Genomic DNA, 26015 nt, shown 5'->3' with positions numbered 1-26015 from the left:
CAGGACAGATCCTTAGGATGGGCAAGGCAGGATGATATAATGGAGAGAACCCTGGTTCTGGTGTGTCAGAGGACTTGGATTTTGATCCAATGTCTGATGCTTACTATCGATCTGTGTCTATCTGTGTGACCTTGGCCAAGTTAATTTACTTCCCTGGGCTTGGTTTTTCCACTGTAAAAAGGACTTGAATTTGATGGCTTTTTGAAGTTCCTTCTAGCTCCAGATATCTCATCCTTTCCCCTCGCAGTAGGGGTGGGACAAACAAGAGGAGTGATCAGACACATTGCAGGAGAGCCACTAAAGAACAGTGTCCTCTCCCAAAAGAAATCAAAGAAGAGGGGCAGCTAGGTGGCGCAGTGGCTAAAGTACTGGCCCTGGATTCAGGAGGACCTGAGTTCAAATCCAACCTCAGACACTTGATACTTACTAGCTGTGTGACCCTGGGCAAGTCACTTAATCCCCATTGCCCTGCAAAAAAAAAAAAAAAAGGAAATCAAAGAAGAGATGAGATGAAACAGTAATACACAATGTCAAAAGCTGCCAAGAGTCCATAGTATCATAGATACCATTGAGTCCAAATCCCTCTTTTTACAGATGAGGAAACTTGAGGCTAGATATGTTAAATGACTGATCCAGAGCCACGCAGGTAATGTTTGAGGAGGTATTTGAAGCCAGGCCTTCCTGATTCCAAATATAACAGTCTATCAACTGTGGTCAAGAATAATGAGCAGTTAGGAGCAGTTAGGAGGCCCTGAAGCAAAATGTCAGTTGAGTGGTGAGGTCAGAAGCCAGATTGCAAGGGAACTGAGTGGGAAATGAGGAAATGCAGCCTGTGGGTTTATGCAGCTTTTCCTAGGAGCTCAACTGAAAGCAAAGAATGATAGAGGATGATAATGTGAAGGACCAGCAGGCTTAAGTGAGGATGAGAGAGCTTTGGTCATGTCAGTAGAGAAGGAACCAGTGAGTAAAGACTGAAGATTACTAAAAGAGAGAAGCTAATGGAAGGGGATGGGATCTTGGGCAAGGGCAGAACAAAGAGTGTATGGAGTCTGAGGAGGCAATGGTTGTTCCAACTGGGCCAGGGTGGGGAAAAGCGTCAGGAAGTAGGTGGCATTTGAATTGGGCTTAACGGATGTGCAGGAACTGAACAGGCACAGAGATGGAGGCAAAGATATTCCAGTGCTAGAGAACAGAAATTTCAAAGGTACAGAATTAGAAAAGAAAAGTACAGGTCGTGTTTGGGAAGCAGCAAGTATTTCAGTGTGGAGAGATGGTGGAGGGCTCAGAGGGGAGTAGTGTAATGAGATTAGGCTGCAGAGGTAAGGTGTGCCTATTTGTGGAGGACATTGCAAGTCTGAAGGAGTTTGAACTGGCTTCAGCGAACCTAGGGAGCCATTGAGGATTTTTGAGCAGAAGAGTGACACAATTATTTGCAAGTAAGATTGTTTGAGTAGAGGTAAATAGTGAGGAAGTTCCCAGTAGTAAGAAGGGCCCTGAAAGCTGGGGGGATGAGGGCCTGTCCTAGACAGGTGGTTGTGGGTGCAGAGAGGAGATGGATGTCCAACAAAATGTAGTTGTTCAGTGTGGATATGAGGGAAGGTTTGGCAGCTGGGAGATAAGTACTATAGACAGAAGTGATGGAGTCTGAAGGAGGAACCAATTGAGCAGGGAAGATAAGGAGCTTAATTTTGTACACATGAAATTTGTAGTGCAGCTAGCACATCTGAGTTAAAAGTGTCCCATAGTCAGGGGAAGATATACCTAGTGAGTTTCCAGTCTTGTTTCTCCCTCCACAACATCTGCATCTACCCCTTCTCTTCCTCTCTTCCTGTCTCCCCAGCTGAGTATCTTCCCATCACCTGCATTGCCATTAGAAGTACACTGACTCTGGGGGCAGCTAGGTGGCACAGTGGATAGAGCACCGGCCCTGGAGTCAGGAGTTCCTGAGTTCAAATGCGGCCTCAGACACTTGACACTTACTAGCTGTGTGACCCTGGGCAAGTCACTTAACCCCCATTGCCCCGCCAAAAACAAACAAACAAACAAACAAACAAAAAAGAAGTACACTGATTCTGGAGTCTGATGCTTACTGTGTAACCTTGACTGGACTTCAGCTTCCTCACCTGAGGGCCTTTGCATCTCCAGGGATTTGGTTGAATGACTTCTCACCTGCTTGGTCTCCCCAACCCTAATCCATCCTCCACCCAGCAATGTCATTTTCCTATTCAGCAAATTCCCGTGGTTCCCTTTTACCTCTGGAAGCAAATAAAAAGTCTTGTTGGCACTTAGGGCCCTTCACAACTTTTCCTGCATCCTTTCACTTAAGTCCTTTCGCTCCCATCGAGTTGACCTTCTCCCTGTTGCTCATCTGGCTGCAGACCCCTGCCCAGAAGGCACTCTCTGCTCACCTCTGCCTCTTAACGTCCCTCCTGTCCTTCAGTCTGCACGCAGCCCAAGCACACGAGGCCCTTCCTAATCTCCACAGTGCATCTCCTTTGGATATCCCTCGGTGTGGACCTACTCTTGATGGATTTTAAGTTCCTTGAGGGCAGGATGTGTAATAACTTCTGTCTGTAAAGTCCCTCTGGCAGATCAGCACCTTCTCTGCAACTTAGAATCTTATGGAGTTGCTTCTGGCAACTGAGAAATGACATGACTTGGCCAGGGTCACACAGGCAGGATGTGGCAGAGGTAGGACTTGAACCCAGGGCTTTCAGACTGAGAATAGCTCTCTATTCATGATGTCATGCTACTGGGTCTGGAGCTCAGAAGAGACATCAGGACTGGAGATATATATTTGGGAGTGCATGGGATCGTCAAGGGAAAAAGAAGAGGGCCAAGGAGAGGCTCTTGGCGAATATTAAAGGGTCTAGAAAAAGAGAGGGAGCCAGCAAAGAGAGAGGAGTGATCAGTTAGAGAAGTGGGAGTGTATGTATCTGATGCCAAGGGAGGAAAGAGTATCCAGTAGTTGTTGCTGTTCCATCGGGGCAGCTAGGCTGTGCAATGGATAGATTACTGGCCCTGAAGTTGGGAGGACCTGAATTCAAATTTAGCCTCAGGTGCTTCTTAGCTGTGTGACCCTGGGCAAGTCACTTAACTCCAATTGCCACAACATCCAGGGCCATCTCTAGTCATCCTGATGTACATCTTGCCACTGGATCGAGGTGGCTCTGGAGGAGAGAGTGGGGCTGGTGACTTTGCACAGCCCTTCTTCACCTGAATCCAATTCGCTGCAAGTCATGGCATCACCCTGATGTCACGATCCCCTTTGAGAATGAAGGACAAAACAACAGTAGTTCAGTCCTTTCTGTTGTCTCTGACTCTTTGTGACCCCATTTGGGATTTTCTTGGCAAAGATGCTGGAGTGGTTTGCCATTTCCTGCTCCAGCTCATTTTATACATAAAGAAACTGAGGCAATCAGGGTGAAGTGGCTTGCCCAGGGTTGCACAGCTAGGAAGGGTCTGAGGCTGGATTTGAATTCAAGTCCTCCTGACTCCAGGCCTGACACTCTGTCCACTGCAATGCCACCTGGCTGCCCATCCAATATGTGAACAAAATCCAAAACTGCTCAGTGACGATGAGGTTTGTTTAAAGAGGGGGGGTGATGGTTTGGCAATTAGGAGGTCACTTGTGATTGTCAGAAGAGTAATTTCATTTTTTTGTTTTGTTTTGTTTTGTTTTTTTAGCAGGGCAATTGGGGTTAAGCCCAGGGTCACACAGCTAGTAAGTGTTAAGTGTCTGATGTCATATTTGAACTCAGGTCCTCCTGAATCCAGGGCTGGTGCTCTATCCACTGCGCCACCTAGCTGCCCCAGAAGAGTAATTTCAATAGTGTGGGAGACCAGTAGTAAGGGGATGAAGAGAGAGGAGATACTGAGGAACTTGGAGGCATTAGGAATAGACAGATTTCTCAAGTTTAGCTGTGAAGGGGATGTAATAGTAGACAGGTGGTAGCTGGATGGGGTCAAGGGTCTTGAAGGGGTCAAGAGTGGGTATTTTTAGGATGGGAGAAACTGAACGTCTTTGTAGGCAGGTGGCAAGGAGCCGGTAGTGAGAGAGTGAAGGTAAATGAGAGAAGGGGGATGAGTTGTACAGCAGGGTGCTGGGGGTATTGGGGGAATGGGATGGAGGCCACAAGTAGAGGGACACACCTAGATACACTCTCTCTTCTGTGACCAGTGTGATGATGGTGGTGAGGATGGCCTCATAGTCTGTAGCTTCCTTTGTCCTACTGAACCCCGGGAAACTACACAACACATGCAAGAGGGTTTTTTTCTCCTCTGACTTGAGTGACTAGAAAGATCTAACCAAGAAACCATTTCATTTCACATGGTAGTATGGCATAGTGGGCAGAGCTGTCCTTGGAACCCAGAAGACCTGGGTTCAAGTCTTGATTGATGTACACTGACTGTGAGACCCTGAGCAAGTCCTATAACCCACTCAGTGCTCTGCTTTCTGAGAATCAGTCAGCAAACGTGCTGACTTGTATTGGCAAAATGAGTTTCTTTCATTCTGTACACCAGTGAAATCACAGGAAGGTCTAGTCTCCATCTTTTCCCTATAATTAGAGAACTATTAGGTATTGAATTCAGTGGTACCAGCTACAGGTGTGTTAAAAGGACCTGGAAGGGAAGGGAAGGGATCAGAAATTTAGAGCAGGATGGGGCTGTAGAGGGCATTTCACTGGCTCTAGCCCCATTTAACAGATGAGGAAACTGAGGTCTGGAGAGGCTAAGGGATTTGGCCAGAGGGTGAGCCTAGGTCCTCTGACACCAACTCCAAACCCAGCCTTCTTGGCAGGGCGGTTAACAGGGGAATGACTAGGACTGGAGGGCACCATAAATCTGTCCCGGATTCCTCAGTAATTCACCGAGTTCCAAGCTGGCTTCAGTAGCAGTTTTCTTTGGTCATTCTCCTAGGAAAAGTGCCTGCCTTCTCCAGGGACCATCTGAGCCTACATTTCTCTGTATTCCTCCCACCAAGACACTGCCAGTGTCCCCTGACCATCTCCTAAGGAGGTCCCTCTGTGATGGGGATCCATCCAACCTGAGTTGGGCCATGTGACAGGTGCAATCTGAAATAACTGAGCAAAGTTTGAGCTTCTGAGCATATTGATTGCAAAGCATGCCGATTGCATAACAAATCGGGACCAGGCCTCATCAGACCAGCACTGGACCCTGAAGACAGGGGGAGACAGATTCTTATACATTAAAAGAAAACAAGAGGGTGTAAACCAGGATATAAGATTAGGTAATCTGATTTCTAATTGGAGGAAAGATTCAGGACTTTCCAAGATGGGAGGGAGAGAGTGAACAGGTATAATTCCCTGAAATCAGAAAGAGGTGTCCCATCCCCCCCAAGTGTCTGTAGACAATCAAAGGAACGTGGGAACACGCACTGATTGGCCAGTATGGGGCTGGTTTTCAGATAAGACACATGGGTTACTTAAGATGTGTAAGAATTGTAAGGCATAACATGGGTTTTTAGTAAAGGGTCTCTGGGCAGCCTCTAAGGTAGAGGTGGTCCAGCTTTCCAGCCACTTGGGACTAGGGTCAAACAATGCAATCAGGCTTTCTTTCAATTCCCACAATTGAATAAAGTTTTCTCACAAGACAGAAATTGGACTAGACCCGTAATTGAATAGGATGGGAACTGAGCTAGCTCCAAATGGCCTCCCAAGATAGAATCAGTGGGGTTTGTTCCATTCCCACAATTCTCTCTGCTTAGACAGGATGAGGATGAGGAGGTCATATGGCCAGGGTCAGAAATCAGCAGGGGTTTCACAAGGGCTCCAGGCTCTAAGTGATTTCCCAGGGACTATTTGGCCTGACCCTCTTGTGAACCCAGCTGTAAAAGGACCTTAGAAGTCATCTAGTAGAATTCCCTGGTTTGACAAATGAGAAAATGAGGCCCAGAAAGGTTATGGGCCTTATTTGAGATCACACAGTGAGTATTTCACAGAGCCTTGATTTCTCTTTTCTCTTTTCCTTCCTTCCTTCCTTCCTTTCGGGGGGGGGGGGGGTGAGGCTGTTGGGGTTAAGTGACTTGCCCAGGGTCACACAGCTAGTAAGTATTAAGTGTCTGAGGCTGGATTTGAACTCAGGTCCTCCTGACTCCAGGGCCGGTGCTCTATCCACTGAGCCACCTAGCTGTCCTGAGCCTTGATTTCAAAGAGCACATCATTCTTTTCCATTCCCTGGTTCTTTTCACTGTCTTTGCCACTCTAGGCGGCACTGGTGCCAAACTGTATTCGCTCTGCCTCTCCTTTGGATCCACCAATGTCGCGGAGAAGGGAAACCTGCTGCATGGGCAACAGCTTGTTTTCCATATTGATCTGCCCAGGCCAGCGCCCTGGACAGGACACTCCAGCTACTCCTCATGGGGTAGATACAACACGGGATGGGGCAGTTACCGGTTATAAGTCACTCAGGAGCTGCGGCTCCTGTATCGGACTGCACAGCCACACTGTGGCCTGTGGCTCTTCAAGGCACTGATCCATGGTCGTCCACAACTGGTGGAGGCCTACTACCACTCCAGGGATGTGTTGGTTGGGTTCTGGGTTATTGTGGGCTCCCTCTAGGTGCTGGGTCTGTCTTTTATGCAGAGAAGGGGAATGGAGACTGAGCTGGTGGTGGAGTCTACCCGTGCAGGCTTGGACTTGCATGCATCTCTGTGCGCACAAGGAGGCCTAGGGTAGAGGTGTGATGGTGTCAGGGCCAGTGAAGACTCAGGGGTCTTAACTATAATTAGAAGTGGCCTCATAGTTAAGTCTTCTCATGGGCTTTTCCCCCTAGTCCCCAAAGTCCAGGGTTTTGAAAAGATTGTATCTTCAAAGGATCTCTTTAGTCCCCATTTCAATAATAGCTATAATAATAATAATAATAATAGTAGCATTTATATAGTGATTTAAGAAGCACTTTACATATCATCTCCTTTGATCCCACAACAACCCTGGGAAGGTGTTATTACCCCCACTTTACAGATGAGGAAACTGAGGCAGACGGAGGTGAAGTGACTTGCATGGGGTCAGGAAGCTAGTGTCTGAGGCCGAACATGAACTCGGGTCTTCCTGACTTCAGGCCCACCGCTCTAACCACTGTGCAACAGGTCCTCAATGACTCCTTGGTAATTTTTCTTTGGCAACTTGGAGACAGGGAGGCTGTGATTAGCTTTTTCTCCCCTATTCCAGGTTTGGGCCCCCTACTCCCGGCTGCACGCTCCTCCCTCCTCCCCCCTCCCCCCTCCCCCTCCTCTCCCCTCGGCCTTTGCCGCTAGCCCGGCCCCCGGCCCCCGCCCCCCGCCCCGCCGGATACGGAGGAGGAAGCCGCCGGCCCTCCGCAGTTGCCTAGACGAGCCCCGGAAGAGTTCTTGGCGCTGCCGGCCTGGCTCGCTCTGGGCCCCGGCTGCGCGCTCCGCTCCCAGCCGTGCCGTCAGCCGCTTGCCCGGCTTCAGGTGAGTCTGGGTCCGGGCTCGGGTCCGGGCCCGGCCGGCCGTCCTCTCCTCCTCCCAGCCTGGGTCTCCCTCTTTGTTCCCTGGAGGGGCGGGCGGGCTTCCACCCCGGCTCGCGCTGCGCTGCCTGGGGGGGCGGGGGGAGGGTCCCCTCTGCTCCCCCCTCCGGAGCCGCGCGCTCCGAGGGTGCCTTCGGGGCTCTGGGGCTTCCTCTCGGAGCGCGGCCCGGGGTGCTCGGAAGGAAGCCCTTGGCTCCCGCCCCGGGGAGGTAAAGTTCTCGTGAGCGCGGGGAGGGACTTCGCCTAACGAACAGTGGCCACCGGCTCGGTTCCGTTGGCCCAGTTGGGTGGAAGGGAGAGCGGGAGGACGCCAAACACAAAAAAGGCGCGGGGGTGGGGGGTGGGGGGTGGGGGGGCGGGGAGAAGCGAGAAGCCTCGTGGGGATATTTAAAGGGCTGCAAGGACCGTGCGCGCGCGCGGAAAAGCCCCTTTTGCTGTGAGCAAGTTGTTCTGTTTGCCCTTGTGTTCTCGAGGCTGAAAGGTGGCAGGGGGGGACCGACACATCGGGCTTGGCTCTGCCAGTTCCGTGGCCCAGAGTCTACATGAAAGTCGTGTTCTGGAGTTCCTGGGCTCACACCTGAGAGCAGGGGTTCAGGATTTGTAAAAACCTGCTTGGATAGTTTAGAACTGTCCAAAGGGCTCCAAAGCTGCAAATACCCTTTGACTAGGTCACTCTCCCAAAGAGATCAAAAAGCCAAAAGGGAAAAAGACCTCCGAGGACAAAACTACTTCTAGCAGCTCTTTTTGTGGTGGCAAAGAATTGGAAATTGAGGGGATGCCCATCCATTGGGGAATGGTTGAAAAGTTGTGGTATAGGATTGTGATGGAATGCTATTGTGCTCTAAGAAATGATGAGCGGGATGCTCTTAGAAAAACCCTCCTGTGTTTTGACTAATGTGTATTAAAACTGAGAAATTTTTAATCATAAAAAAAAAAAAAGAAAGAAAGAAAAACCTGGAAAGACTTCCAGGAACTGATGCAAATCGAAGTGAGCAGAATCAGGAGAACATTGGATATAGTAACCCCGTTATTGAACAGTGATCAACTGGGAATGACTTAAGCTATTCTCAGCAATACATTGTTCCAAGACAGTGCAGAAGGACCTATGATGAAAAATGCTATTCACCTCTAAAGAGAGAACTGATTGGAATCCCAGTGCAGATCAGAACGTAGTTTTTTAAACTTTTTTCTCCCTTGGGTTTTTGTTTTGTTTTGCAAAATGGCTAATATGGAAATAAGTTTTGCAGGATTTCACATGTATAATTGATATATTTCCTAGGCAGGAAAGGGGAGGGGCAGGAGGGAAGGAGAAAACTCAAAACTGAAAAAAGAATGTTAAAACAGTCAATTTGGGGGGAAAATTTTTAATTAAAAAAAGAAAAAGATTTTTAGTAACTGGTTTCCTTTGTGATCCTGTCTAGGCTTCACCAGAGTGCCCAGCAGATCCATGACACAGAAAAGGTAAAGACCCTGCCTAAGAACCACATGCTGTCAGCTCCCTTTTCTGAGGTACTTCCTCAACCAGTCAGCAAACATTTACTGCACACCCACTTGATGGAGAGTGTATACTTTGTAATCCAGTGTATTAGCACAGTTTCCTTCTCTAAGAAATTTACAATATAGTTAGAGAGATAAACAAGTTTGAGTAGCCATATGTTAGTACAGACAAATGCTAGAGGTGTTGAGAAGGTGGGGAAATTATTTTGGAGAAGCTTTCACAGAGAAAGTGAGGTTTTTGATGATCTCAGTGAAGAAAAGGAAACATTAATTTAAGCAGAGGAGAAAGGAAGATGTAAACAAAGGCCAAAATGGGGACAGGAAGGAAACCAGCTTGACTGGTTTGTGTGGGAGATAAGATTGGAGAGCTTGCCTGAGGCCAAACTGTTAAGGGTCAGGAATGCTCACTAGAGTTTGGATACATCATAAATTGATCATTTTTATCCTGGAGTGATATGATAGGCCTCTTCCTCCTCCCTTTTTGGGATAGACTAAGAATTGTATATGGCTCAAGATCATTAAAGTCTTTCCTCTGGGAGATTTAAGAGAATTACTCTAGAGTAGAAAGAATTAGCAGAAAGTAGAGACAGAGAAAAGTTACTTGCCTCCTTAGTGTTCAGGATATTGAAAAAAGGTCATTGTTAGCGGGGACTAGAAAGAGAAATCAGACTTCTCCAAAATTGTGAGAAAATAAAAACCTGAGTTGGGAAGGGATGAGCTCTGGTTATTGGACGATGGAATTAATGATATTTCTGAATAAGACCTGCTCTAAGCTGGACTCCATTGGACTCCATAACAAACCCCATATTCATGTAATCTGTATACTGGATATAGTACCTGTTGTAGACCGAGTTTCCTCATCCTGTGGTAAAATGCAGTTCCTTATACTGTAAACAGGTGGCTGAATGTGATGTGACTCTTGACTCAAACTGAACTGCTACAATTGTGGCAGATAAGAGGTAAAGAAATACTGCAAAACAGTCCAGAAAGGAAGATTCTGGAATCTTGGTAGTGGGTGTGGGAGTGATCAGAAGTAACAGCTGGGAGACAGCCCTCAGTCCTTGGAATTTTTTCACACCAGTGAAACATAAGAGTTAGACCTATTTTGAAAATAGTTGGCCTAATTATAATTATCAAAGGGTCATCAAAATCAGAATCTTATCCCAGTAACTTGTAGGTATTTTGAACATGCTGGATCTAATAATAGTAACACCAGCTAGCAGTTACATAGTAATTTCAGGTTCGCAAAGTGCTTTACCATTATTATCTCATTTAAACCTGGGAGGTAGGTGCTAGCACCATGCCCATTTGACCGATGAGGTCAGTCAGCTTGTCCAGGGTCACACAGCTAAGTATCCTAGGCCAGATCTGAACTCAGGTCATCCTGACTCTTACGTCCAGCAAGAGTTTCTGTTCTAGTAAAACAAATCAGAAGGCATACTGCAGCTCTCCTGTCTTTTTCTTATTTTCAACATAGGTTTTAGTCATAGATTTCATTAAAACAGCTGAATAACCTTAGCAGATGTTCAGTTCAAGTGACTCCTTTACAGAGCAAGCCTAGTTAGAATGAACCTTTATCACTATTCTGTCAGGAGCCTAATGCTGTTCAGAGGCTCTAGTTTAGAAGGATTCTTTGGCATCTCCCCTCTCTTAGAGCACTTTAGAGGTGGAAAGCAGCATAGCATCTTCAGGTTGGAAGAAGGACATGTCGTTTGGTTCAGTCCTGTATATTTTACAGATGAAGAAACTGAGGCCCAGTTAAGCTAAGTGGTTCGTCCAAGGTCACATGGTTAGTATGTGGTAGGAGGAGGAGCGGGAGGATTAGAACTCAGGACTGCCACCTTCAAGGCACCCTATGCTGCCAACTTTTCCTTTGGTGTTTTATTTGGGTATATACATGGATTCCTGAATTTGGTTGACTTGCCGTATATCCTTGTAGTGAAAGGATTCTTTAATCTGGCATCTGTGTATCCCCAAGGAGTCTGGGGATAGATTTAAGAGGGTCCTTGAATTTGGATAGCAGAAAAATGACATTTTTATTTCCATATTAATTTCCTTTGTAATCATATGTATTTTATTTTTTCCTTTTAAAAAATATTTTATTTTTCAAATAAGTATTTTTAAAGTATCTCCTTCACACTAGCCTCCCTTGAGCATATTTTTTAAAGGAAAGAAAAACAAAGCTTCACAATATAATATTATGTGATCTAATATATAATGATATTGTATATTATATAATTAATAAAAGTATATTTTGTGCATTTAAAAATGTCATTAGGACAAGGGGTCCAGAGGCTTTACTAGTCTGTCAGAGGGGGCTGGGACATAAGAAAGATTAAGAATCCCTGCTGGGAACAGCCTTCTCTGACCAACCTGACCTAAGACCCTCCTTAACCCTTCTATTAATAAGTATTGGACATCCATCTGTGTAGAAATCAGTGTGCCAGAGGCTCTGGCCGAACTAGAGACGTCAGCTGACAGTAACCTCCCTTGGGATATATGCCTAGTAGTGCGGTCAGAGGCTATGTGTGATTAATTTAATAAACGGCCTTGCATAATTGCAAACTATCTTCCAGAAGAGTTGAACCAATTTTCAGCTATATGGACAGTACATTAGCTTGATGGTTTTCTCACTCCAGCCAGTTGTTTTTTTCCCCAACTTCTGCTGACCAAGTATAAATATTCAGGTAAATCAACAGGAACAAAAGGAGAGAAGTAAACAAACCAAACCAAAAACAATTATAAATGCTTTTCGGTGTCCTTAAACTATAACTATTGTTATTATTACTCTTATGAAGAGAAAAAAAACACTCAAAACGTGTTTATATTGACGGTAGTGTGGTAGTAACCAAATTCTTCTGCTTGTTTCTTTCTTTGACCCTGAAAATGGTAGTATTTCCACTAGTATTTGTTTTAGAATCTACTTTGTCTCAATATATAAGCCTGACATTATGGTTTTCTTGTATTCCAGATTTCTTTTTTCAAAATTTTTCCATTCTCAACGTCATAACCATTTAAATCATAAAAATGTATCATATATAGATAGTTATATATTGTATATAACAATATTTTATTGTAATATGTTTTTATATGGTAATATAACACATATATAATAACATTTTAATATAATATATATTTGGTTTATATAATGGTTTTATATAAAACCATTGACTCCAAATTATGATTAATTGGAAATGTTTATTTTTTCACAAAATGATCTTTTTGTAAAACTTCAAATTAGAATATTGGGAGGAAGCCGTAGGGTAGAGGGCAAGAGCTGAAGCCCGGGAGTCCTGGGTTCCTGAGGCCTGGGTTTGAGTTCTAGTTCTTTCAGTAATTGTCTGGGTGGCCCTGGCAAAGTCACGTAAAGCTGTCTGGGTTGCAGATTCCCCATCTATAACAGGAAGTGCCTTTCAACTCTATCTTGTATGGGGTGTGGCAGCTTAGTTCCATCTGTGTTCCCTTTTGCTCTTTTCTGCATATTTGTCTTTTGGAGGGGTTTTGTTGCCTTTTTTCTCTGTGGTTGTAGTTGGTGTATAATCTGAATGTTTCCATTTCGAAAATGTCCATAATCCCGAGGAGGACTCATTAGAATCTAGAGGACCAGTAAGAAAATACCTGGAGTTATTGAGGGAAGTCGATAAGTTTGTTCTTCTTGTTGTTCTTCCAGGGATCCTGTGTTAGATGATGTCAGGCAGTGTTAGTGAGGAACACATGGCCCCCGAGAGGTCTCTGGATAGTTGTATTCAAAATGATAAGAACCTGAGTCCCATTTCCATGGTTCCAGAGCACGCTCACAAACCCCTCGACTAGTGTTGTTCCTCGACCCGGCACAAGTAAAGAATGAGTCCTCTTTCCTGTGTCTGGCACGCCACCTTCTCTTGGGCTGCTGGGCTGTGTGCGTCCTTGGAATGTTTGTTTGAGAAGTGTTGGCACGAGTTTGCAGAGGCCTGGGCCAGTCGGAGGTAGAGTGTGCCCAGGTGTTCTCTAGGTTTGTAGGATGGCTTGGCTTGCCAAACAGCACCTCCCTCTCTGCCAATCCACAGGGTACCACTTTGTCGCTTCTGCATCCTCTTTAGCCCCATATGTGGGAGATGCCCTTGGTGACCCCTTCTTCCTCTCACTTGAACATATGAGAGAGCTACTAGTGGTGGCCTTTGCTCAAAAGAAGGTATTTATTTACCAGCAAAGTTGGTGTAGAAAAGAAGATTTGCTGAGGAGTTGGGAGTCAGTTCTCAGTCCTGGGTCTGCCACTAATGCTGGGTCACCTGGAACATTCACATCACCATCTAGAACATTTCTAGAGAGCTTCATATGTTCTAGATTGCTTTTCTTACCACAACATTCTGTGCTATTATTGCCATTTTAAGAAGAAGGAGACCAAGGCTGAGATTTTGTCCCTTGCCCATAGCCCAGGATTCTTTTCCACACCACACCGTGTACCACTTTAGCCCTCTTGGGCCTCAGTTTCCTCGTCTGTAAAATGGGAGGATGAGACTACATTTCTACTGTGGTTCCCTTATAGTTTGCAGCTATCATCCAAAGGCATGTGAATCTTTTCAAAGAAATTTTTTAGAATTTAAGACAAATTTAAAGTAAAGTTAGTTTTAAAGGCCGGCTTTTGTGTGGTTTTGTCATTGGGAGAAATGGGGCTCTCCAGTCTTTATCGAGTGGGCACCCAAAGCCAAGGTTGATCTCACTTATGGCTCTTTTCACCTTCCTTAGCTCCAGCTGCTCTGTGTGCTCTTGCCCTTTCCCACACGGGGCACACAGGAGACCAGGCGATGGCAGCTGCTCTCCTGACAGCCAGGCCTCAGGTGAGCTCTGGTTCCCTCTGTCCTGCCCAAGATTCTATTGTTGCTGCCTGAGCGTCGGCTTGGACCTTTCCTTCAGCATCCTCAGCACTGTGTCATCCCGGGGCTTGAGCCCCAGCTTTCTCCCCTGGGAGCCTGGGCTCTTCTTCTCCTGGGTAATGGTCATGGGCTGGTATTCTTCCCGTTTCAGAGGTGGGCAAACTGAATTGTGCAAAGGTTGAGATTTGACTGCAGTATCTTGATCAGTTAGTGGGAGGGCCAGGAATGGAACCCAGGCTCTCTTGATTGCTCTTTGGCTGCTCTTTGTCCTGTGCCATGCTCTGTGTCCTTCCTCGCCTCCACTCTAACATCTACTTCTGCACATACCCTCTCCCTTGCCTGGGCACCTCATTCTGGGGCGGCCTTCTGAGATTCTCCCTGGGGCAGCAGGAACCTGTTCTTTTAGGAGTTGGTGACATTTGAGGATGTGGCCGTGTATCTCTCAAAGGAGGAATGGGGGCTACTGGACCCTGCTCAGAGGAGGCTCTACAGGGACGTGATGCTGGAAAATTATGGGAATGTGGCCTCATTGGGTAAGAACCCCCACCCACCGACACACCCTCAACTTCCATCCCAGCCCTGCAGTTGGATGTAAAAGAATCTCTCTTGATTTCCTCATTTGTTCATTGCTGTGAACATGAGACTGTTCCTTAAAATGCTGTGTAACTGTGAGTTGTTACAATGACAGTAACACTCCTAAACTGAAGATTTTGTATCTGGATACAGACGTGATGAAACTTTCTTCTGGCCAGTGTGGTTGGGAATTGCCCTCCATGTGTGGCTCCCCCTAAATTTACATATGTTCCCTAGTATTCTCCCCCTTTTTCTTTCTTTCTTTCTTTCTTTCTTTCTTTCTTTTTTTTTTTTTTTGGTGTGAGGCAATTGGGGTTAAGTGACTTGCCCAGGGTCACACAGCCAGTAAGTGTTAAGTGTCTGAGGCCGGATTTAAACTCAGGTCCTCCTGAATCCAGGGCCGGTGCTCTATCCACTGTGTCATCTAGCTGCCCCCCTCCCCCTTCTTTTTAAAAGCTTTGGTACTGGGGCAGCTAGGTGGCACAGTGGATAGAGCACCGGCCCTGGATTCAGGAGGACCTGAGTTCAAATCCGGCCTCAGACACTTAACACTTACTGGCTGTGTGACCCTGGGCAAGTCACTTAACCCCAATTGCCTCACACCAAAAAAAAAAAAAAAAAGCTTTGGTGCCAATGAAGGAAAAAATGTACCTTAAGCAAAACTTGAATAAGCAATTGTAGGTTCCATCTCGGGCCCACCTGATTGATTTCTTTTACTGAGTTTAATAGGGTCCTGGTTTTGTGCTTTGTTGGTTGTCTTTAGAATGCTGCATGCAGGTCCAGTTATCTGCCAGAAGTCAGACATTGAAGAGGGGCAGGGGAACTTCCATCTGGAGACACCAGTGACTTATCCAATTCAGTGGCATTTTTCCATTGTCCTCCCTCTCATCATAGAGCTCTGTGTGGCATCTGGCCCAGAATTCTCCTACGTCTCTGATCATTCTTTTCCCATCCCTACTCATTCCTTTCTCCTGCCTTAAATTGAGATAGTCTTAAAGTTTCCATCCTCATCTCTCCCTCATTCTCTCTACCTTCTCTGCCTCTTGCTGCTCATGTAGATCTCAAGCATTCATTGTTATCCCATTTCCAGCAGCCATTTTCATCTGGGGATCCAGTTCATCTGATTCTACATGTTCAAAACAGCCCATCATTTCCTCCCTCAGACCATCTCTTTCTGACATCCCATTTGTGTGTCTCTTCTTTCCCGAGGTCTTCCTTCTTCCTGACCTAGTCATTCACCAAGTCACATTGATTCTTCACACACTCTTTCCCACCTGCTCCTTTCAAAGGGTTGGTTAGGTTTTCTTTCTTTCTTTCTTTCTTTTTTTTTGCGGGGCAATGGGGGTTAGGTGACTTGCCCAGGGTCACACAGCTAGTAAGTGTCAAGTGTCTGAGGCCAGATTTGAACTCAGGTCCTCCTGAATCCAGGGCTGGTGCTCTATCCACTGTGCCACCTAGCTGCCCCTGGGTTTTCTAACTGACCTCCTGCCTCTGGTTAATTTCCCTTACCAGTTTGTCCTTTCTTCATCAGATCATTCCCATGCTGTAAAACCTTTGATGGCTCCCCACTGCTTACAGGTTTTTTGTTTTGTTTTATTTCTGTGTGTGTGCACGCGCATGTCCGCACACGCATGCGCTTACAGGTTCAAGTCTCAACTCAGCATTCTGGCAGGGCAGGGGGAGGATGAGAAGATGGAAGGGCACCATCCCATTCTGACCCTCCCCAAATCCTGGGAGGGAGCCAAACAGGACTAGTTGCCCTCTGCCCAAGCAAGAGGGCATGTTGTCCTGCCTCCATTCCTTTGCTTAGGCCATTCCCACCCTCAGACCCACCTCTGCTTGTTGACATCCCATTCAGATCAAAGGCTACTTTTCCATGCAACATTCCTGATGACCCCAGCCAGAATTTACTTCTCCCCCTTTGGAATTCCTGTAGTACCTTTTGTCTCTGTCACCCCATTGCCAATGAGTGCTGCCTCGTATTGTGGTTATTTGTGCATACATTTAAACTCATATTAGGATCACAAGTAGCTAAGATGCAGGGACCATGCTGTCTAATCGAGCATGGTGCTTTGAATGTACTAGTTATTCAGATGATATTGGATAAAATTGTATCATTTAAGTTTTCAAAGCCTTGAGGACAAGAGGAGATATTTGTGAGGTTTTACAATCACAAGGAGCACAGGCTTGGGTAAGCACAGCCTCCTTTATCAGACCTTGTAAAATTCATGGTTGGCAGGTCATGTCAGGAGAAACAACAAAGTGTTTCTTGACTTGCAGGCAGGGAAATCCTGTTACAAAGTAGGATGGGGATTTTTACTTCAGTAAAGCAGTGCTTCTTGACTTGAAGGAAGCCAGATTTCAAAGGCTTTGTTCCTATCTGCTTCTCTGTGGTCTGTGAGACTGGCATGATGGCCTCTTTTTTTTGTTTGTTTTTGGTGAGGCAGTTGGGGTTAAGTGACTTGCTCAGGGTCACACAGCTAGTAAGTGTTAAGTGTCTGAGGCCACATTTGAACTCAGGTCCTCCTGAATCCAGGGCCGGTGCTCTATCCACTGCGCCACCTAGCTGCCCCATGATGGCCTCTTTTGATTGGAAAGAAGCCATTTCTTCATCTTGATGGACCCTTTTCACTGGCCTTCTCAGCACCTCTTGTGCCTTGCCTTAGAAGCCTGGGAAGCAACTCCATTGGGTTTAAGTTCAGAGAGCAGAACATTTCTGCACAGCTGGGAACTGGCAACTTCCTGAAGTTTGCCCTTCAACTGCACCTTCCCCATTTTGGGAGGCCCATGCCTCCCCAGGGTCCAGGTACAGTGATCCAGTCCTCAGGCATTTCCTATCTTCCTACCAAGGGTATTGAAGAAACTAGGCCTTCTGGTCTAGATCAGTGCCTTCTTCAAATCCTCTACCCAAGCCCACGCCCATCCTGCCTTTCTTCTCAGGATATACACATGAATGAACATGAGGTTCAAAGAGTTCGGTCACTCTCTGTCTCTGCAAATGTACCATCTATAGAATTTTCCTTTCCTTTCACCATTACCTGAACGTAGTGACTGATTTTGCAATCCTCTTTCCTAAGCCACTGTAGCTATAACCACCCTCTTTTCCCATGAGCAGGAGTTCCAATTTCCAAACCTGACTTGATCTTCCAGCTGGAACAGACAGATCTGCCATCAGTCCTGCGTCTGCCCCATACTGAGATTGAGGACTTCCTTGATGGTGAGTGAGGCAAAAGGAATCGGAAATATGGGGGTCAAGGGCAATGTCAGCTCTGCTGTTGAGCAAGACAGGGAAAGGGTTTGTTTGTTTCTGTACTAGATCGGATGAGTCCTCGGTGTCAGAAGAAAGGGTCATGGGAGCTGGCACAAGCAAGAGGTTCCCCCTTACCTTATCATTAGACTGGGCCGGTCCCTCAGTCCCACTGGCTGGTTCCCTTGCTGAGCCCTTTGTCTTTTGCCCTTTATCTGCTTTTATTCCACATTACACTAAGTTCATGACCAGAGAGGCAGCAGGGCACAGTGGACTGGGGTTATGGTAAGGATCAAATGAGATAATAATCGTAAAGCACTCAGTACAGTTCCCAGAACATAGTAGGTGCTGTATGAATGTCATCAACATCATCATTATTCTATCTTGCTGTACAATCCTAGGAAAGTCACGTACCCTCTCTGCCTCACTTTCCTCACCTAATGAATGAATGGATTGGATTTGATCCAAATCCAGAGGCCTTTTTTCAGGCCTCCCCTTCTCTTTAGCATTTGACGCTGTCCACCACCCCTTTATTCCAAACAGATATCATCCATCTGCTCCCTCGGTTTCCCAGAAAACTCGTGTTTCTCTGATCTTTTGATTGACCCACCCATCTCCTTCATTGTCTTTTTCTGCCCTCCCCAACTCTGTCACATGCGTGTTCTCTGTCTTAGGTACCTAGCCCTCTCTTTTCAACATTGTCGTCTTTGGCAGGCTCATTGGATCTATCCCTTCAGTGTTGGCTTTTTGCATTGTACCTTCAGATCTTTATCTCTAGCCCTGGGGAGAATGTCTTCTGAGTTCCAGACATTCACTGTTAATGGTCTACAAGTCATTTGATGCCCTGCCAATGCCTCAGACTTAACAGGTCCAAAACTATTATCTCTCCTCCAAAATCTGTTCCTCCTGATTCATAAAATCAGTGGCACTGTCAGTTCATCCAATCTCCTATCTCTGAAACATTATAATTATCTTTTGTTCATCTGTCTTTCACTCAAATTCAGTTACCAAGACCTTTCTGATTGCATCTCCACGACATTTCTCTGCTGCTTTCTTTCTTTCTGTTTCTATAGTCACCTCCCTATTGTAGGCCTTGATTCCCAGCCAACTGGATTTCTTGCAGTAGCCTCCTATTCCCTTCCTTCTCTAAGCCATCCTTCATACTGCTGTCAGAGTAGTTCTTCTGTATAACTCCTCTGCCTAAAGATCTTCACTGATTCTCTGTGCCTAATCTGGCACGGATTCATTCCAAGACCTTCCACAGTCTGACTCTCCCCTGCTAGGTATTCAACAGTAGCACACTCAAGCCTCCTTCCCTCTTGTCATCTCTTGATTTTCACACCCACCCTTTCAAGCCCAACTCAAATGCCACCTCCACCATTAAACCTTCTCTGATCTCCCCAATAAGGAACAACTTTATATCCCTTGAACTTCACAGAGCATTTCTCTTCATGCTTCTATAATGCACTTTGTTTTTGGTTTTTTTTAAGTGAGGCAATTGGGGTTAAGCGACTTGCCCAGGGTTACACAGCTAGTAAGTGTTAAGTGTCTGAGGCCAGATTTGAACTCGGGTACTCCTGACTCCAGGGCCGGTGCTCTATCCACTGCGCCACCTAGCTGCCCCTTATAATGCACTTTGAGTAAATATTTGTATTAGAAATATTTATGGGTCCCATTTTTTTGCTTTACTGAAGATTCCAAGAGCACAGGGGTTATGTCTTAATCAAATTTTCTGTCTTCAGAACCCTGCACGATACTGTGCATACATGTTTGTTGAATTGAATTGGTTCTCTGTTCCGTTTTTTGAGATTGTACTAGACTAGGAGATCCCCTGACTCTCATTGTGACTCTCACCAACAAACTGTATGATCCTGGGCCAGTCACTCACTGTCTCTGAGCTTCAGTTTGCTCAGAGACTATGTAATTTCTAAGGTCTAAAGTTCCATATTTCTCTGAAATACTGTAGCAGTGAGTTCCCAGCCACTGAGGAAGGAGATTCATAGGATCACAGATTTGGAGTTAGAAGGGGTGGGGCCTAACAGGTCATCTAGGTCAGCTGTCTCATTTTGCCCATGAGGAAACCGAGGTACAGAGAGATTTGATGACTTGTCCAAGGTCACACGGGTGGCAAAGTAGAATTTGAATCCAGATCCACTGAGTCCAGATCAAGTGTCCTTTCCATTGTGCCATGCTATGGCTTGGATGGGACTGGCCCAGGTATCCCTCTAGCTTACTCTTTCCTTTTTTTTTTTTTCTTTTTTTTTTGGCGGGGCAGTGGGGGTTAAGTAACTTGCCCAGGGTCACACAGCTAGTAAGTGTCAAGTGTCTGAGGCTAGATTTGAACTCAGGTCCTCCTGAATCCAGGGTCAGTGCTTTAGCCACCTAGCTGCTCCCCTCTAGTTTACTCTTAACCTTCCTTAACGTCACTCAGGCTTTAACAGAATTGAATCGATTTTTGTTTTGGCAGAGAAATTAGACATTACCTTCATCATGTCTTCCAAACGTCCATCTGATGGTAGTGGCCCTTCAGAGAAAAAAGTTCAGCGCAAATCTATCTCTTTGGAAAAGAAAATAGAGATAATCAAGCGAGTAGAAGCTGGCGAGATGAAGAGTGAGGTGGCTCGTTCATTTGGCCTGGCACAGTCAACCTTAAAATCCATTTTAAACCAAGCTGAAAGAGTGAAGGCCTCCGTGCACAACTCCAGTAACCTCACTGCTGCCAAGGTGACCCGAATCCGAAGTAGTGTCATGGAGAAAATGGAGAACATGTTAAGTATTTGGGTAGACAACATGATGCAGCATCACATGCCGCTCAGCCAGGCATTGATAATGCAAAAGGCTCTGAGTTTATTTGATCATTTGAAAGCACAGGCAGGTGAGGAATCCAGCAAAACATTTGTAGCTTCCCGTGGCTGGTTCGAGAAGTTCAAAAAGCGAAATAAAATTAATAGCATTCGCATCACAGGGGAAACTTCCAGTGCTGATATTAAAACTGCAGCAGAATTTCCTGCAGTGCTCAAGGCTGTTGTTGAGAGAGGAAACTATTCTCCAAATTTAGTTTTTAATGTGAGTGAGACAGGGCTGTTTTGGAAACGCTTGCCTTCCCGAGCTCTCCCCCGAGAAGAGAAAGATGCTGCTGACTTTAAGGCCACCAAAGACCGTTTGACCATTCTGCTAGGCAGCAATGCCTTGGGAAACATTAAGTTGAAGCCTCTCCTTGTCTATCATTCTGAGACTCCTAAACACATGAGAGGTTTTTCTAAACTTAACCTGCCTGTTATCTGGAAGTCCAACAGGAAGGCCTGGGTGACGACAGACATGTTTAATGACTGGATTGTTAATCATTTCTGTCCTGTCGTGCAGTGTTACTGTACAGAATACGGTTTGGAACCCAAAGCGTTGTTGGTCTTAGACAGTTCCATGGGCAGCCTGTCGAATTTTGACTCGCTTCAGACCTGTCTGCCCATCCAGGTCTTGTTTTTTCCCCCAAACACAGCCTCACTTCTTCAACCCATGGACCAGGGTGTCTTTGCAGTGTTTAAGGCTTACTACTTCAGGTGCACTTTTAGTCAGCTGCTTGAGGTCAACACTAGTAATAAGCAACTTACCATCAGGGAAATTTGGAAGGATTACAACATTATGAAGGCAATTGACAATATCAAAATCGCCTGGGCAGAAGTGAATAGCCATTGTCTAAGTGGTGTTTGGCGAAAGGTGTGGCCCGATTTAGCAAATGATTTCTTTGAGGTAGAGTCAGAAATTTTGGCCATTACCACAGAGGTCGCACGTATGGCAAAGCTACTAGGCTTTGAGGAGGTCACCCTTGATGATGTGCAGGAGCTCTTGGATAACTCCGGAGACACAGGGAATGAGGACTTGCAGGAGTCGGCCGACCAGCACTTCACAGAGGAAAGAGTGGACAGCAGGGACGATGACAAGGAAGCTGGCTCGGGGCGAATGTTAACGACAGAGGTCCTGTCTGATTGCTTGGCTGAGGTCTCACACGCCCTGGAGGTTTTGTCAGAGAATGATCCTGACTGTGAGCGAAGCTGCTCAGTGAAGCGGACGGTTTTACAGGCTCTAGGTTGCTACTCAGAGATGCTTCAGGACAGAAAGAAGGCACGCCCGGCTAGCTTGGAAGTGTTCCTGATGAAACCGAGTCCGCAGCAACAAGAGTCACAGCCAGGGCCGTCTGCCACCCTTTGCACCTCGTGGCCCCTCAGCTAGGGTGCCCGCCAATGCAGGGAAACAAGGCCAGAGGAAAAGCTGCTCTGGGGAATTGTTTTGTTTGTTTCTTTAGTGAGCTGTACATTTGGAAGTCTGTGTTAAATTTAACGTGTTTCTGTACAGCACATATTGTTTTGGAATTAAATGATGGCATATCATAATTCCCCCTTGTAACAACCTGAAACACAAGTCTAAACCTCTGGGATGGGATACTCTGTACAGAGCTGGACAAAGTGACATTTCCCCTGGCTTTCTGTGCTACAGTTTTTGCTCTTAGCTGGTGCTGGTTGGTTGCAAAGCCTTGCGATTCTGGTTTTTCCCAAAATGGATAATGATGTTAGAGGCTGAGATTAGCCCACTTAGGAAAATTGAATTACTACTTCTTTTTCTAGCTATACATAAAGACTATGAGAAAAGATATCATTTTAAGGGGGTGGAGTGGGCGGGGAATGGGGACTGGGCTTGTGAACATATTGCTATAGGGAACTCCCTCATACCAATATCAAGTGACTTGCCCAAGGTGCCAAAGGTAAGATTTGAACCCAGGGCTTCTAGGCTTTAAGGCCAATTCCCTATCCACTGGCACCATTTGAAGCAAGATATCCATGTGCATTTTTTTTTTTAAATGAGACAATTGGGGTTAAGTGACTTGCCCAGGGTCACACAGCTAGTGTCTGAGGCCGGATTTGAACTCAGGCCCTCCTGAATCCAGGGCCGGTGCTCTATCCACTGTGCCACCTAGCTGCCCCTATCCATGTGCATTTTGATGTAACAGGTGCTTGAATAAGCTTCCACTAGATTTCTCTTACTTTTAGTCACTTTAACAAAAATCTTTAATATCCCTATCCTCTGGATGACCTCTTTAGGGCTCTGAGCCAAGCATTTAATCATTGAATTAATTTACATTGATTGAATGCTTCTGCATCTTCTGCAGTTCTTTTGAGCTTCCAGAGTAGTCTATGGAAAGTGTGGGAGTAAAATTGATCTCTGTCCTTTTCCTGGATCATATGCACCAAAGACTGAAATGGTGACTGTGCCACCCTAATTCACGTGAATTGTATATTCCCTGAGTTGGGTTCCTGCTATGTCTTCCTGCTCTTCAAGCCCCCTCTATTCTGTGGGAGCTTAGGGCTGCCTTAAGGATTCTTTGTATAGAAATAACAATTTATCAAGTCCCTTTGTTGGGAAAAACATTTGTCAATCACCTCACTGTCCCTGATAGCAGCTCTTGAAATAATCATCTTCTGTGAAGTATGAGACACTGCTTAGTAGCAGCATTCTCCATGGCCTCTAATGTTCATCTCTAGCAATGGCATTTCAGGCTTTGTAACAAAATGTATTAAAAGTCTGTTAGTAAGCATTATGTGGTGTCAGCAGATCTGGACCTGAGGCCAAGCTCTACCACTAGTTATGGGTGGCCATCAATGTTATCTATAAGTCCGTTCAGTCCTCAGTGTCTTGGACTGTTAAAATGGGAGTATTGCTTGTCCAACCTACCTCACATTTTGAAAATGAAAATGTAGAAACGTGAGCTGCTATTATTACTGTACCTTAAACGTTTAAAGCCAAGATATCAATAAACATGCATTTTTTTAAGCACCTACTGTGTGCCAAGCACTGCTTGATGCCATTGTCTTACCTCTTTCTCTCCTGCTCCTGAATATTCTGGCTTCCTCCAGCCCGGTTCTGCTTTTCATCATTCTCCATGGTGTAGGCAATGGTGTGAATGAATTCGGAATCTAAGGCCTAGATTGCGGGTCTTACTAGCTATTTGACCACTCAACTTATCTGAGCCTTGATTTCCCCATTTGTAAAATGAGGATGACACCTGCAAAACTTATCTCATAATATTCTTATTTTTGTTTTAATTGTTTTTCCAGGGCAATGAGAGTTAAGTTGACTTGCCCAGGGTCACACAGCTAGCAAGTGTCTAAGGCTGAATTTGAACTCGGGTCCTCCTGAATCTAGGGCTGGTGCTTTATCCACTACGCCACCTAACTGCCCCCTAGACTACTTTTTCCAGAAAGTCAAAAGTCTAGTCTCTCTCTCTTTTTTTTTTTTTTGGTTTTGTTTTTTTGCAGGGCAATTGGGGTTAAGTGACTTGCCCAGGGTCACACAGCTAGTTAAGTGTCAAGTGTCTGAGGCTGGATTTGAACTCAGGTCTTCCTGAATCCAAGGCCAGTGCTTTATCCACTGCACCACCTAGCTGCCCGTAAAAGTCCAGTCTCTTGAGGTTAGTTGTTTTTTTGGTTTTTAGTGAGGTAATTGGGGTTAAGTGACTTGCCCAGGGTCACACAGCTGGTAAGTGTTAAGTGTCTGAGGGCAGATTTGAACTCAGGTACTCCTGACTCCAGGGCCAGTCCTCTGTCCACTGTGCCACCTAGCTGCCCCAAGGTTAGTTCTAATTCACTCCGAGTTTTCATTTATGGTGGTGTGTTTTTTTTTTAAAGGGGGCAAAATAATCTATAGAACTGAGTAGTACAGGTTCTATATCATGCTTTGAAAAATAGATGTGATAGAGGGGAATATGGCTACACCTAATTTTTTAAAACCTTAGAAAACAAGATTTAGGACAATATGAGTCAATTCCTGGTGGGCTGATATTGGCTCCATTAACAAATTCTTTTCCCCCAAGTTAAGCAAATATGAGGGATTTGAGAACACAATAAGAGAGCCTCTGTCCTCGGTGCACTGTTGCAGAGAACATTTCAAGCACTAAAACTTGCTAAGAGAAAGGCCAGAGTTTTTAAATGTAACACGGACCTTAAGAATAAAAGATGAAAATGCACTGATACCTTCAGTTTGTCATTAGTCTCGTCAAACCTTTTTTCTTTTCTTTTTTCTTTCTTTTTTTTTTTTTTTTTGGACAAGGCAAGGAGGGTTAAGTGACTTGCCCAGGGTCACACAGCTAGTATCAAGTGCCTGAGGCTGAATTTGAACTCAGGTCCTCCTGAATCCAGGGCCATTGCTTTATCCACTGTGCTACCTGGCTGCCCCAAACCTATTTTCTATTATGGTGACATATAGGGGATGGGGTTGGATTATGCTTGGGAACACCACTAGAAGCAAGGTTGTCACAGAAGTCTGTAAGTCTGTCTCTGTTGTCATGGACCCCATAATGTGATGGCATTCTACCCAGTTGATGCTGAATGCCTGATTTCTGAATAAATGGGGTGTTAGAGATCACGTTTGGTATGTGGCCTTCCCTGCTTCCTTCTGCTACCTGAAATTCTAGGTGGTTTGGGGGGGGGGCAGTGAGGGTTAAGTGACTTGCCCAAGGTCACATAGCTAGTATCAAGTATCTAAGGTCACATTCGAACTCGTGTCCTCCTGAATCCAGGGCTGGTGCTTTGCGCCACCTGGCTGCCCTCGAGATCCTAGGTTTTGCAGTACTAGGGACATTAACTGTCACTAGTGATTTCTTCTGCTTCATTTGACAATCTCTCTGGCCAACTTTGAGCTGTGGTTTCCTCCTCTGTGGTGGTTTTTGGGGTTTTTTGTTTGTTTTTTTTTCAGAGTGGAGTTCAGATTGTCTACCCTGTCCTGATTGGTGGTAGGCAGTTTCCCTGTTCTACTCTACTTATGACAAACCCTTTTATAAATTGCTTTTAATAAAAGCTCCCGTAGAATGATCACAGCAATAGTTGCTATGAATCTATAGGTATTTCATTGCAAATCAAATTTAATGGTTGATAAGAGCACAGGGACTCTAGTCATTTGCAGAGCATAGATTCCATAAGTCTGAAAATAAGGGACTCTTCAAGTCCCTACAATAAAGGAGGGGAAAGAATTTGGAGGAAGCCAACCCAAGGAGTGACACAAGAGTAGAAATTTGGCTGATCTTGAAGTTGGGTGGCACAGTGGTTAGTGCCCCAGGCCTGGAGTCAGGAAAACCTGAGTTCAAATCTGGCCTCAGATTTGAACACAGCTGTGTGACCCTGGGCAAGTCACTTCACCCAGTTTGCCTCAGTTTTCTCATCTGTAAAATGAGCTGGAAAAGGAAATGGCAAATCACTCCAGTATCTTTGGCAAGAAAACTGCAAATGGAGTCATGAAGAATTGGACGTGATTGAATAACGACAAAAGATATCTTAGAGTATATGTTCTTT

At 45.5% G+C, this 26015-nt stretch overlaps 1 protein-coding gene across 1 annotated transcript; it reads left to right on the top strand.

The window, feature by feature from the left end:
- The first annotated feature begins 939 nt into the window (after window positions 1–939).
- LOC122733976 (tigger transposable element-derived protein 1-like) lies at window positions 940–24026 on the top strand. Its single transcript, XM_043974670.1, has 5 exons — window positions 940–960; window positions 7191–7453; window positions 8931–8970; window positions 17583–17649; window positions 20147–24026. Exons 1-5 carry the CDS (start codon window positions 940–942, stop codon window positions 21904–21906), a joined length of 2151 nt encoding a protein of 716 aa, XP_043830605.1. The 3' UTR covers window positions 21907–24026.
- The last annotated feature ends 1989 nt before the right edge of the window (window positions 24027–26015 follow it).

The sequence above is a fragment of the Dromiciops gliroides genome, chromosome X (genome assembly GCF_019393635.1).
Source record: "Dromiciops gliroides isolate mDroGli1 chromosome X, mDroGli1.pri, whole genome shotgun sequence".
NCBI classification, from domain to species: Eukaryota; Metazoa; Chordata; class Mammalia; order Microbiotheria; family Microbiotheriidae; genus Dromiciops; species Dromiciops gliroides.
Note: the sequence above shows the minus strand (reverse complement) of the source record. Positions and strands in the feature narration are given on the sequence as shown.